The 11,834-nt window shown below is 38.1% G+C and overlaps 1 protein-coding gene across 3 annotated transcripts in view; it reads left to right on the plus strand.

Moving 5' to 3' along the window:
- Positions 1–5,781, plus strand: part of LOC107661087 (breast cancer metastasis-suppressor 1 homolog) — a 9,296-nt gene extending 3,515 nt beyond the window's left edge. The window contains exons 7-11 of one of the 3 annotated variants that reach the window (XM_016450536.1): positions 2,218–2,310; positions 2,732–2,796; positions 2,867–2,906; positions 4,764–4,872; positions 4,978–5,781. In XM_016450536.1, coding sequence (XP_016306022.1) covers positions 2,218–2,310; positions 2,732–2,796; positions 2,867–2,906; positions 4,764–4,872; positions 4,978–5,095 — 425 coding nt within the window. In that variant the 3' untranslated portion in view covers positions 5,096–5,781. Of the gene's footprint in view, positions 1–2,217; positions 2,311–2,731; positions 2,797–2,866; positions 2,907–4,428; positions 4,498–4,763; positions 4,873–4,977 lie in introns of those variants that run through there. The other 2 variants (XM_016450537.1, XM_016450538.1) reach the window with 2 other exon arrangements.
- Positions 5,782–11,834: the final 6,053 nt, after the last annotated feature.

Below are 11,834 nucleotides of genomic sequence, written 5' to 3' on the forward strand. Positions count from 1 at the left end.
TTTAGCAAATGGCTGCAATATAACAAAGAGTGAAAAATTGAAGGGGGTCTGAATACTTTCCGTACCCACTGTACCATAGGTGTAATGATTTTTATACAGTTCAAACTGTAGTTTCTAACCCCTAACCTGTGTCAGCGTGGGTTTACGCCGGGTGCTCCTGTTTCCTCCCACAGCCCAAAGACATGCAGGTTATGAGAAGTGAACATTCTAAATTGTCCCCCGACTTGTGTGTGTATAACAGACTCAGGGCTGGGTATCGTTCAAAAATGTTCGATATCGATACCGATACCGATACCTTGACTTCGATACCGGTTCCTGAACGATACTTTTTTCGATACCAATTTTATGAAATCAATTTTGCGGATGTCAAACACTGATCGATCTGCGCCGCACCTCTTCTAGTCGAACACACCGGCTAGTGCTGCAGGCTTAATGCCAAAGTATACTTCGGCCGTCCGCGTCCACATTACGTCATTTTTGTCATCAGAGGGCTCGCGGACAGCCGCGCACCCCGTCCTCGTGCAGGCAATTTTTTGAGACCGCGCGGACGGTCCGCGTACAACAGCGCATGCGCGAGGTGTAAGTTGAGACAGAGCTTAAGTCAAACTGCGCCTGTGTTGCGGTCGGTGCCTAAAAAGTATCGAACTCGATACCCAGCCCTAAACAGACTTATGTATGGATTAACTGGTTCTCGCCATGAATATAGCCATAGATCCTGGAATGGCATTAAGAAGAGAATAAACAAACAAACTATTCCTTACCCTAAGCCTGCCCCTCACACAAAACTTTCTGCATTTTTAGATTTTCAAAAATCTTAATGCCTTATGATTCATAAGTTTGTTTCCTCATGAGGACCAGAAAATGTCCACACAAAGTTAGAATTTACTGGTATTACTATCTTTGTCGGGACATTTGTTCCACATAATGTAGATAATACCAGTTACACACACTCACATACACACACGTTTACCTTGCAGTCAGAATAGGGATATATGTCTGCATAGATGTCTTTTGTTTAATTTAAAGCTTAATATTATTACTACTTCTGAATCCCTAACCTTAAAGGGGTCATATGATGTTGCTAAAAAGAACATTATTTGGTGTAATGAAATGTGTTTATGCGCGGGACTCGTCAATTTATTTCAAGACAGTTTTTTTTTTTTTACTTTATATTTTGGTTTTCCTTTGATCTTTGTAATTCAAGGTCAAGGTTTGTTTATATAGCACCTTAAAAGTAACACAAGTTCTAACCAAAGTGCTGCACAACAGACATAAAATAAACATCATCCTGCAATGAAACAACAACAGATAAAAAATAATAAATTACAATGATGGTATTAACTGAAATATGTATACACAGTGAATAATATGAATAAACATATAACAGTGAATAAACATATAACTATTTAAAATAATTTAAATACAGTGCTATACAGTATTATAGTGTATGATGTTAGTACAGCAGAGGTGAGATGAAATTCTAACAGCTTGTAATGTAAATCAGTGAGCTTTGTATAACCATATAACAGACTACTTACATAAAATACAGTTGTCACATAAATATCAATTGTCACTATATCTCCCAATAATATGTCTTAATAAAATTACATTCATATGCTTAGTTTTACAATCAAAGCTCTGCAGTTCTTATTGTGGGGGGCAAAACATATAATGCAATGCAATGTAATTAGATGTAGAAAAGCGCATGTCTAAAGCCTGATGTATCTTATTTGGTGCATTTTAATGTGATTATTCTATTTATTTATAATCAAGTAAATCTTTAGTCCAGTTATTCTTACATTTATTTTATAAAGTAAAGATTTCACAGCAAAAAGACAAGTGTACTGCAACCTGAACGGGGACGTGTTTGGAATCATAATAAAAGGCCTTTAACTTGCTAAAAAAGTATAAACAAGTATATACTACATTTGTATTAGTATATACTACTTGTATGCTGTTTTATACAACAGGCTTTTAGCAAAGTTTTGACCATGTTAATAATATAGATGTGTATCAAATATAATACAGTAGGCCTTATTGGGTTAACATACCTTAAACACTGTGTCAGATCTGTGGCAGAGTCTGGCATCTGGGTCTTTTTGCTGTCAGACTTGTGGGGAGATTTTAGGCATTATTGTTCACTAGGAATTTCTAGGTTAGAAACACACAAATACTCACAAGATCCATAAACACACAAACTTGCTCTTTATCGATCAGAGTGGTTGAATGATGAAGTGAGGATGAAGAAATGTAAGAGAAGGAGTCTCCTGATTTGCCCAGACAGGAAGAAGAAGGCAGCTCTTGTGTCAGGTAATAAAGTATTCTCTTTAGATTGAGATCCATCTCTTCCCCTCTCATTTAGTCACCACTTCTGCCACCACTTGCCTTCTGGATTAAATCTTGTTCCAGCACCAACTTTATTGAAAAGGCCTTAAAGTAGATTTAAAAAGTTCACCAGAGGCCACCAGTTAACAGATTGATTATACAAGAATCACACATGGCTCGTTTCATTAAATAATGTAACTGTCTTACCATTCATTGTATTGCCATAGAATATACTGTCTCCTGAAACGGTATGATTTTTTTATTGTTTGGACCTTTTCTGGGAAAGAAATTTTTAGGCCAACTAACAGCCTACTTTAACCAACACGCTATACCTCTTATCCTCACTCGGTTTGAAGAAGTTGTGTTCCTCAACATGTCTTGCTCAACATGTCTGTCTATTTTTCAGGGCCATACATAGTGTATATGCTAAGAGACATTGACATTCTAGAGGACTGGGCGGCCATCAAGAAGGTATTCATGATGAGTGATCTGCTCTTCACTCACGGTGAACGTTTGTGACTTTTATCTCTCTGTCTTCCAGGCAAAAGCGGCACTGATGCCTATGAAGAAGAAAGCAGACAGTAAGTCAGTTATTAAATGGCACTGTGTTCATTTAAGTACTTTATTGAAGCTTTCCTGTCGGTCGCTGTCTTTCTCAGGAAGCTACACTGGGAGGTCAAGGACCTCATGGTAGTTAGGTGAACCTCATTAAACTTAGCCAAAACTGACTGAATTAACTCCTTGTAAATTTATTGAAGGCAATCATGTGCACTGACCATCAGAGACCTTGCCTTGGGCTAAATATATTTAACCAATGATTTCTTTCTCACGACAAGATTGGCATAGATTTCAATGAGCAATACAGGATTCTCTCTATCTTTAACAATGTAACTACATAATGCTGTATAATCATTTTTAATTCGAGATTCAAGTTTGTTTTTGAGTATCTTGTATGTGTTGATGCATGCTTTTAAATAATGGGGTCTATATTTATGAAAAGACTTCATAGTAAACATGCCTTCAGGGATACTCGCACACTCGTAGACAAACACACACAACATGTATAGAGTTACTGTCTGTCTCTAGCTAAAATGGATGCAAAGGCTTAAGCATGTTCTCCATTGGCATCCCAGTTGCTTCCATTAGCCCTGACCTTCACTCATAAGCTCTATCTGTCTGGCCTCTGATTAAGTTAGATACAGAGGTTTGATTTATAGAGCCATTTCCCTCTCTGTAACTCCAGACTGATAGACTGGAACTACTTTGGCTTTAATGTCACATTTAGAGTCTTGTTCTCTCTAAGAAAAATGGTTTGACATGTAACATTTGATTCTGCTCTGTCTCTCATTTGTCTTTTTATTTCTCCCAGATCTCACTCTTTCTCTCAGTCTCATCCCTCCATTTCTTTATTGTCTTCCTCTGCATCATAGGAATCAATTACAACCAAATACTGTACACCACTGTTATAATACTGCACTTGTGAAAAAGTGTGCTGAATTGTTTTGAATGTGCACTTATAGTGTATTAAAAGTATATTTAAAAAAAACTACTTGCTGATGATATATTAATAAAATTTTAATTACATTAAAGTATATTTTAGTTTACCATAAATGCTTGTCAGTACATTCAGCAGTACACTTTAATTTAAAGTATGCTAAATACTTCTTTTCACAAGGGTGTACAGATCTAATGATGCAGTTTGCATTTGATAATTAATCAACAATCAACTGGACAAACTCTTAATACCTAACTCTTGTACTACACGGTAAGCTTTCAGCAATAAATGACCAGAAGATATTTGATGTGTACTGTCCTCTTATGTGGAGCAGGATTTTGGACCATTCAGATTTCAAAGTTAGGCAGGGCTAGTTAATGCAGCCACAGAAATGGAAACTGATCAACAAAATCTGTCACTTGTCTCGTTGCGGTCGCAGCTAGTTTAACAGATTTACTTGGAAGAGATACGTTTTATCACTTGCTTTCACTGAGAAAAAGGGTACAAAACTTGTCACTTTCAAAAGGTACCATTTACATATGTACTTAATATGTATATGTAGTTAATATGTACACTTTAGGTACTAATACATATCTTTAACCCCTTAGCATTCCTGGAAAATGTAAGCACAAAATGTACCACGGACGGTACGTTGCATGGAACACTAACAGGCTAACGTACTAATTTGCATCCTTCAGAGCTAAATAAGGCACAGAGCTGTACCTTTTGAAAAAGTATCGTCCCAGTGACAGATTTTGTACATGTACTTTTTTTTGGAGTGTTATCTTGTCGCGCCTGTGAACCATTTAATGACAGCAGTTTCACTTTAGCTAGACAGCCCTATACAGTGACATAAAATGTCTTGAAAACAGAGAGTTAGAGCATTATGAGCTATTAAAGCGCAACATGTTGAAGATGGTGTGCATGTCTGTTTGTCTCTCAGACAGGCAGGTGCCCGTGCGATGTGAAGGTGGGGATCTCTTCTATGATGGAGAGAGATTCTCCAAAGGCAGCAGTGTCGTTCTAGAAGTCAATGACGACAGCCCGGCACAGTCAGTACAGCATAAGACATAAGACCGCATGTGTCTTCGCTTTGGGTTTGTTTGCAAAAACATTTTAATTGAAATGGTCTCCCTGTTTTCTTGTGTTTCTTTCAGGGCCATGATAACGGGGATCAGCACAGGAGAGGTCTGGTTCAAGCGCACAGATGGCACCAAAACCAAAATCTACGTCTCCCAACTTCAGAAAGGCAAATACACCATACGAAAAGCTTAGAGAAGATAAACATTACACTCAGAGAGTGTGTGAACCTACCCTTTAATAATTAACAAATAACACACAAATTTACCAACACCTTTAGAACAGCTTATAACAATCCAATTGAATGCTATGCACTGGTATTGATCAGGCCAGAGACTTCATGTATAGTGACTTATGATCCCAGATCAATTTTGCCTTTTTTATATACATATTTTATTATGATTATAATAATAAGAGGGATCTGGTTCCAGAGCAACACTGTTGGCATCAAGTAGGCAATTTCTGGTGCAGCTAAAGTTCATTCATTAATTCAAACACAACATGGACTTACAAAGCCTGTTGACCAAATGCTAAAAGACCATATGAAGTCTTTCTGTATCATAATGCTTATCACACTGTATACATTCATAATACTTCGTACTGACCTTATATGAAGTCTGATATACACTCAGATCATTGTGCGTTTGTTTGTCATTTAAAATGATTATAAAAGTCCATTTCATGTACACTAAAGACACCACAGGGGCAAAAAGGACTGCACTCACACATGGACTCTTTTCTATCTTGTGCTGTAACTGCTTCTTTAAACTGATCTTGGATCTGTTTTTAATAGCCAAGGTTTGTATATTAGAAGGAAAAGCGCTGTCTCTACCCAGAACACAATCAAACACTGAGTTCACTCAGAAAAACAAGAGATGTAACATTTTTTTTTTCAGTACCTTTTGAAAGACTGTTATTGTAATACATAGTATTTATAGACATCTGTAAAGTGATCTGAAACAGAGGGTGCTTTTTAAAACTTATTTATGAAGTGTTTGAGATAATCATGTATTTATAACAAGAAGCATTATTAAAATCTAAACTTTTATTACATTTGCTGTTTAATGGCTCATTCACTAAAACCTTGCAGGACTGTCAAAGGCTGGAGGCACCGCTTGTGTCCTCCAGGGGGCGCTGTAGTGTAACCAAGCGCTATATGAGCTATATAGTTTGCTATGAGCCACTAGATGGGACTAACACCCAACGAAACAATAAATGGAAAACAATAATTTTCTCTCTCTGCCAAACGGGGAATTAGAAAACTCGAGAAGTTCTCATTTTAATTTATACATTTGAAAATTAAACTCCAGCCCTGGTGTACATCCAAATACAGACTCTAATGCTTTCAATTATTGGGTCCTTGAGATGTAATGAATCTAACGATTCAAGAGTCTCTAAGTGATTTGTGATTCATAGAGTTTGAAGAGAGGAGGTGCGCAGACAGATGAAGAAGAGGTAAGATCTTGTCTTGAGGATTTAAGGTGGACAGACCATTAAAAGAGTTGCGTGAAAATGGCTGTTATGGACCATAAATAGGAGAGCTATAAAGGATACAACAGTGTGTCCTGCATTTTATTTAGGTAATAAAGGACAATAGGCTGTGATTATATTCACAATATAACACAACCTCGGAGGCCTTATTAAGAACAGTTTTTTTATTATTAATATTAATAAAATATATTATAAAGCAAATTCATCTTGGATATAGTCCCTGATAGGTCAACTAGGTTAATAGAGGTGGGTGTTGCGCATTATGTACACAGAAGCATGCTGAACCTATGTTTCATGTCATACAGTAGCTGTTACCAGGGAGTATGAAATGAAGAATTAAATATGTATTATATTTGTTTTAATTTTATTTTAGTATAGGCCTACACGCGTCTGATTTTGAGTAGCCATCAGTGGAATAAGCTGCTTATTAACAGCTGTCCATGCTAAACAGCGAAAGCATGGCATCTTGATTGTTACTGTCATGTATTTTGGCACTGCTTAAATGCTTAATTGACCAATCAGCATCCTGAATTAGAGATCATACTCTGCCAAGGGTGCTGTGTGCCATTTTGTTTTACCACACATCTCTCTCTGAATTCCTTACTTCCGAGACATGTCAACTTGACATGCAAAATGATTCACTGGCGTCATTGAGTGTTTCTGACTGGCTAGAGCTTAGCACTGTCACATACTGAGACAGGTGTGATTTCCCAAGAAAAGATTGATATTTGTCAAGGTACTAGGGACAAAAATGCTTGACCAACACCTTTAAAGGGATGGTTGACCTAAAAATAAAAAAATTCTGTCGTCATTTATTCACCCTTATGTTGTTTCAAACTCATAAGACTTCTGTTAATCTTCTGAGCACAAATTAAAATATTTAATATTTTCAGCCTCATTGGTTCTTGCACGTCAAGCAAGCAGGTTTCCGTTTTTTTATTTTAATGGAAAGTAATTTGCTTTTATTTTCCAGTTACATTTAGGTCCATATTTATTTGGACAGGCACATTTTTTATTAATTTAGCTGCTGACCATATTCAAGTTGCAGTTTTATAATAAATATGGGTTTAAAGTGCACACTCTGATCTTTAATTTGAGAGTATTCACATCAAAATGGGAGGAAAGGTTAAGGAATTACAGCTCTTTAATATGTGCCTCCCCCCTTTTTCAAGGGACAATAAGTAATTAGACAGTTGATTCAAAAGCTGTTTCATGGACAGGCGTGGACTATTCCTTTGTTATTTCTACATCAATTAAGCAGGTAATAGTTCTGGGGCCTCATTTATAAAGCGTGCATATGCTCAGATTTGATCATAGAGTGTGCATATGCTTAAATCCACGCCAACGCTCATATTTGTAAAAACTGGCTTTGACGTGGAAAAGTGCTTAGCGTCACGTCAGGGTCTGAGCAGACATACGCACTTTTTCTTGTTCGAGTACTGCTCGAGTATTGCAGCTGGCTCTTCTAAATTAATGCATATGCTTAAATCCACGCCAACGCTCATATTTGTAAAAACTGGCTTTGACGTCCGGAAAAGTGCTTAGCGTCACGTCAGGGTCTGAGCAGACGTAGGGGAGAGTGGGGTAAGATGAGCCAGTGGGTAAGTTGACCCACCCCTTGTATCTTGCCAACTGTACACTTTTATTGTCATGTGACCATATATTTTGAAACCACCCATAATTTACATGTTAATGACATTAATTAGGAGTCGTTTGCAAGACAGAGAGCCTAACCATTCATTTGCCGCAAATTCAAGGTCATTTGCGATTCATAGATTTCACATCTGAAAGAGGCGTACAGTACGTGCATTTTCTGTACGTACATTCATTTTATGAATCACACGTACACCCCTACACACTTTTTCTTGTTCGAGTACTGCAGGTTTTTGAAAATGTACTGTTCTTGCAGCTCGCTGTTCTAAATGAAAGAATATGGATGATGACTGGTGATCTTTTACATGTTAATGACATTAATTAGGAGTCGTATAGCTAAATATTAGCCTTAATTAGTAAGCAAGCTAGTTTTTTTCTCCAAAATGGCAGCTATGGGGCAAAGTGAGCCAGCATTTTATCTTACCCTACCATAAGGCACTGAAGTTAAATTAAATCTCTGAAGTATAAACTGGTAGTTTAATGTGATAGTACACAACTGATTTAGTTTATCATATATACATATTATTATTTGTAGGAATCACACGTACACATATTTGAGAGATGATTGCGAGATCAATTTTAGGATGGTTTCTGCGCAACATTTTAAGTGCCATTAGCATTTGGAAGCTGTTGCTGTGAACCCACATCATGCGGTTAAAGGAGCTCTCCATACAAGTGAAACAGACAATTGTTAGGCTTCATAAGCAAAACAAACCCATCAGAGAGATTGCAGGAACATTAGGAGTGGCCAAATCGACAGTTTGGTACATTCTGAGAAAAAAAAGAACGCACTGGTGAGCTCAGCAACATAAAAAGGCATGGACCTCCATGGAAGACAAAAGTGGAGGATGATTGGAAAATTCCTTTCTATGGTAAAGAAAAACCCTTTCACAACATCCAGTCAAGTGAAGAACACTCTCCAGGAGGCATGTGTGTCACTGTCAAAGTCTACAATCAAGAGAAGACTTCACGAGAGCAAATACAAAGGGTTCACCACAAGGTGCAAACAAGGCCTGATTAGACTTTGCCAAAAAACATCTAAAAAAAGCCAGACCACCTTTGGAAAAGAATACTTTGGACGGATCAAACTAAGATCAACCTGTACCAGAATGATGGGAAGAAAACAGTATGGAGAAGGCTTGGAACAGCTCATGATCCAAAGCATACGACATCATCTGAAACATGGTGGAGCAGTGTGATGGCATGGGCATGCATGGCTTCCAGTGGCACTGCGTTACTGGTGTACTGCTGGATGAATTCTGAAGTGTATAGGGATATACTGTCTGCCCAGATTCAGTCAAATGCAGCAAAGCTGATTGGACGGCGCTTCATAGTACAAATGGACAATGACACAAATCATACAGCAAAAACAATCCCAGGAGTTCTTGAAGGTAAAAAAGTGGAATATTCTGCAATGGCCAAGTCAATCACCTGATCTCAACCCGATTGAGCATGCATTCTACTTGTTAAAGACAAAACTAAAGGCAGAAAGACCCACAAACAAATGGCAACTGATGTCAGCTGCAGTAAAGGCCTGGCAAAGCATCACAAAAGAGGAAACCAGTCTTTGGTGATGTCCAAGAGATCCAGGACTTAAGGAGTCATTGCCTGCAAAGGATTCTCAACAAAATATAAAAAATGAACATTTTATTTATGATTATATTTATTTGTCCAATTACATTTGAGACCCTGAAAATAGGGTGACTGAGTATAAAAATGGTTGTAATTCCTAAGCATTTTATGTTTTAATTTTGTTCAACCCCTTGAATTAAATCTTAAAGTCTGCACTTCAATTTCATCTTAATTATTTCATTTGAATTCTATTCAAGTGGCATACAGAGCCAAAATTATGAAAATTGTGTCAGTGTCCAAATATATATGAACCTAACTGTATGTGTGTTGATCAATGTTTTTATATGAATAAAAGCCTTAATTAAATCATCTCAGGTTACGTATGTAACCATGGTTCCCTGAGTAGGGAACGAGACACTGCGTCCTCTAGGGGTCACTATGGGGAACGCCTCGTCGTGACCCGTGTCTGAAGCATACATTGAAAAAACACCAACAACATGTTGGCCGGCGACAGCCATGTGGCAAAGCATCACAAAAGAGGAAACCAGTCTTTGGTGATGTCCAAGAGATCCAGGCTTAAGACAGTCATTGCCTGCAAAGGATTCTCAACAAAATATAAAAAATGAACATTTTATTTATGATTATATTTATTTGTCCAATTACATTTGAGACCCTGAAAATAGGGTGACTGAGTATAAAAATGGTTGTAATTCCTAAGCATTTTATGTTTTAATTTTGTTCAACCCCTTGAATTAAATCTTAAAGTCTGCACTTCAATTTCATCTTAATTATTTCATTTGAATTCTATTCAAGTGGCATACAGAGCCAAAATTATGAAAATTGTGTCAGTGTCCAAATATATATGAACCTAACTGTATGTGTGTTGATCAATGTTTTTATATGAATAAAAGCCTTAATTAAATCATCTCAGGTTACGTATGTAACCATGGTTCCCTGAGTAGGGAACGAGACACTGCGTCCTCTAGGGGTCGCTATGGGGAATGCCTCGTCGTGACCCGTGTCTGAAGCATACATTGAAAAAACACCAACAACACGTTGACCGGCGACAGCCATGATGTCACTACCGGTGCAACTGTAGTATAAATAGGTGCCGGGAGAACACATCATCCACTTCTTCGTCTGAAGCTTGCGTCCGAAGCATGGCAGGAAACCTAGAGGACGCAGTGTCTCGTTCCCCCATGGTTACTTACATACATAACCTGAGACGTTCCCTTTCAAGGGAACTTCCAACTGCGTCCTCTAGGGGTCGCTATGGGGAACGGTATACCCACGCCACCATGCTGAGGGGAGTGCATGCCAGAAACCATGGCGAGCACTAAGTACCAACTCTACCATAGCCATGGGAGTTGCCCCTGGGACGTTAAGACGGTTGTCAGTGACATTATCCCCTACTGCCAAAGGCCTAGGCTACATACCCCAAAAACTTACCTGTTAGGGCCAGAACTCCGGGTAGCGCTCAAGGCTTGGAATCAGGAATAGATTCCTTTAAGGGAATACGACCAAGAACCTAGAATCATACTAAGTCTTGGCCTGTCACACAGGTAAATTGTTATTTATCTGTTGCACTAAAGCAAAAAGAACAGCTAATATTAACATTAAAATGATTAACGCGCAAGCTAGACATAACCTAGTTTCCATTTATAATGTAGCCAATCACAGACTCAGCTGTTGATTTCTGGAACGCAATGGCCAATCAGAGGTGATCAAGTTAGAATCTACTCACCGCAGTGCTGAAATTGCGCGCTCATGAATCCTCTCATTTTAGACACTCTGAAAGATTCATTGTGCATATATTTAGTATATTTAGTGTTATAACAGAGCTTTATGAGATCGCGATTAACTGAGATGTCAGCTTTTTGTGATAATAAAGGAAGTGTGCTGCTCGCATTCTGCCATGCCAAACCATGAACGCAGCAGCCCAAGCTTGCTTTCCGTAAAAAATAACAGTGGTTGTGAATGTTGATGCTTAGTCTAAATAACAAATATTTTATCAGTAGTAGTTTATGTTTATGCTGGGATGTTGTGGAGCTTAGGAGATGTTACAGAACCATTTCATGTAAATTTCTTCAATGTACTTAAAACAATCTATATAGATTACTTTTATGCGGGCTTTTGCGGGCGGGAGCGGGACAAAATGAATGTCGCGGGCGGGAGCGGGACCAGATAAGATATATTTTTGCGGGAGCGGGCGGGCGCG

The sequence above is a fragment of the Sinocyclocheilus anshuiensis genome, unplaced genomic scaffold (assembly GCF_001515605.1).
Source record: "Sinocyclocheilus anshuiensis isolate Anshui unplaced genomic scaffold, SAMN03320099.WGS_v1.1 scaffold2015, whole genome shotgun sequence".
NCBI lineage: Eukaryota > Metazoa > Chordata > Actinopteri > Cypriniformes > Cyprinidae > Sinocyclocheilus > Sinocyclocheilus anshuiensis.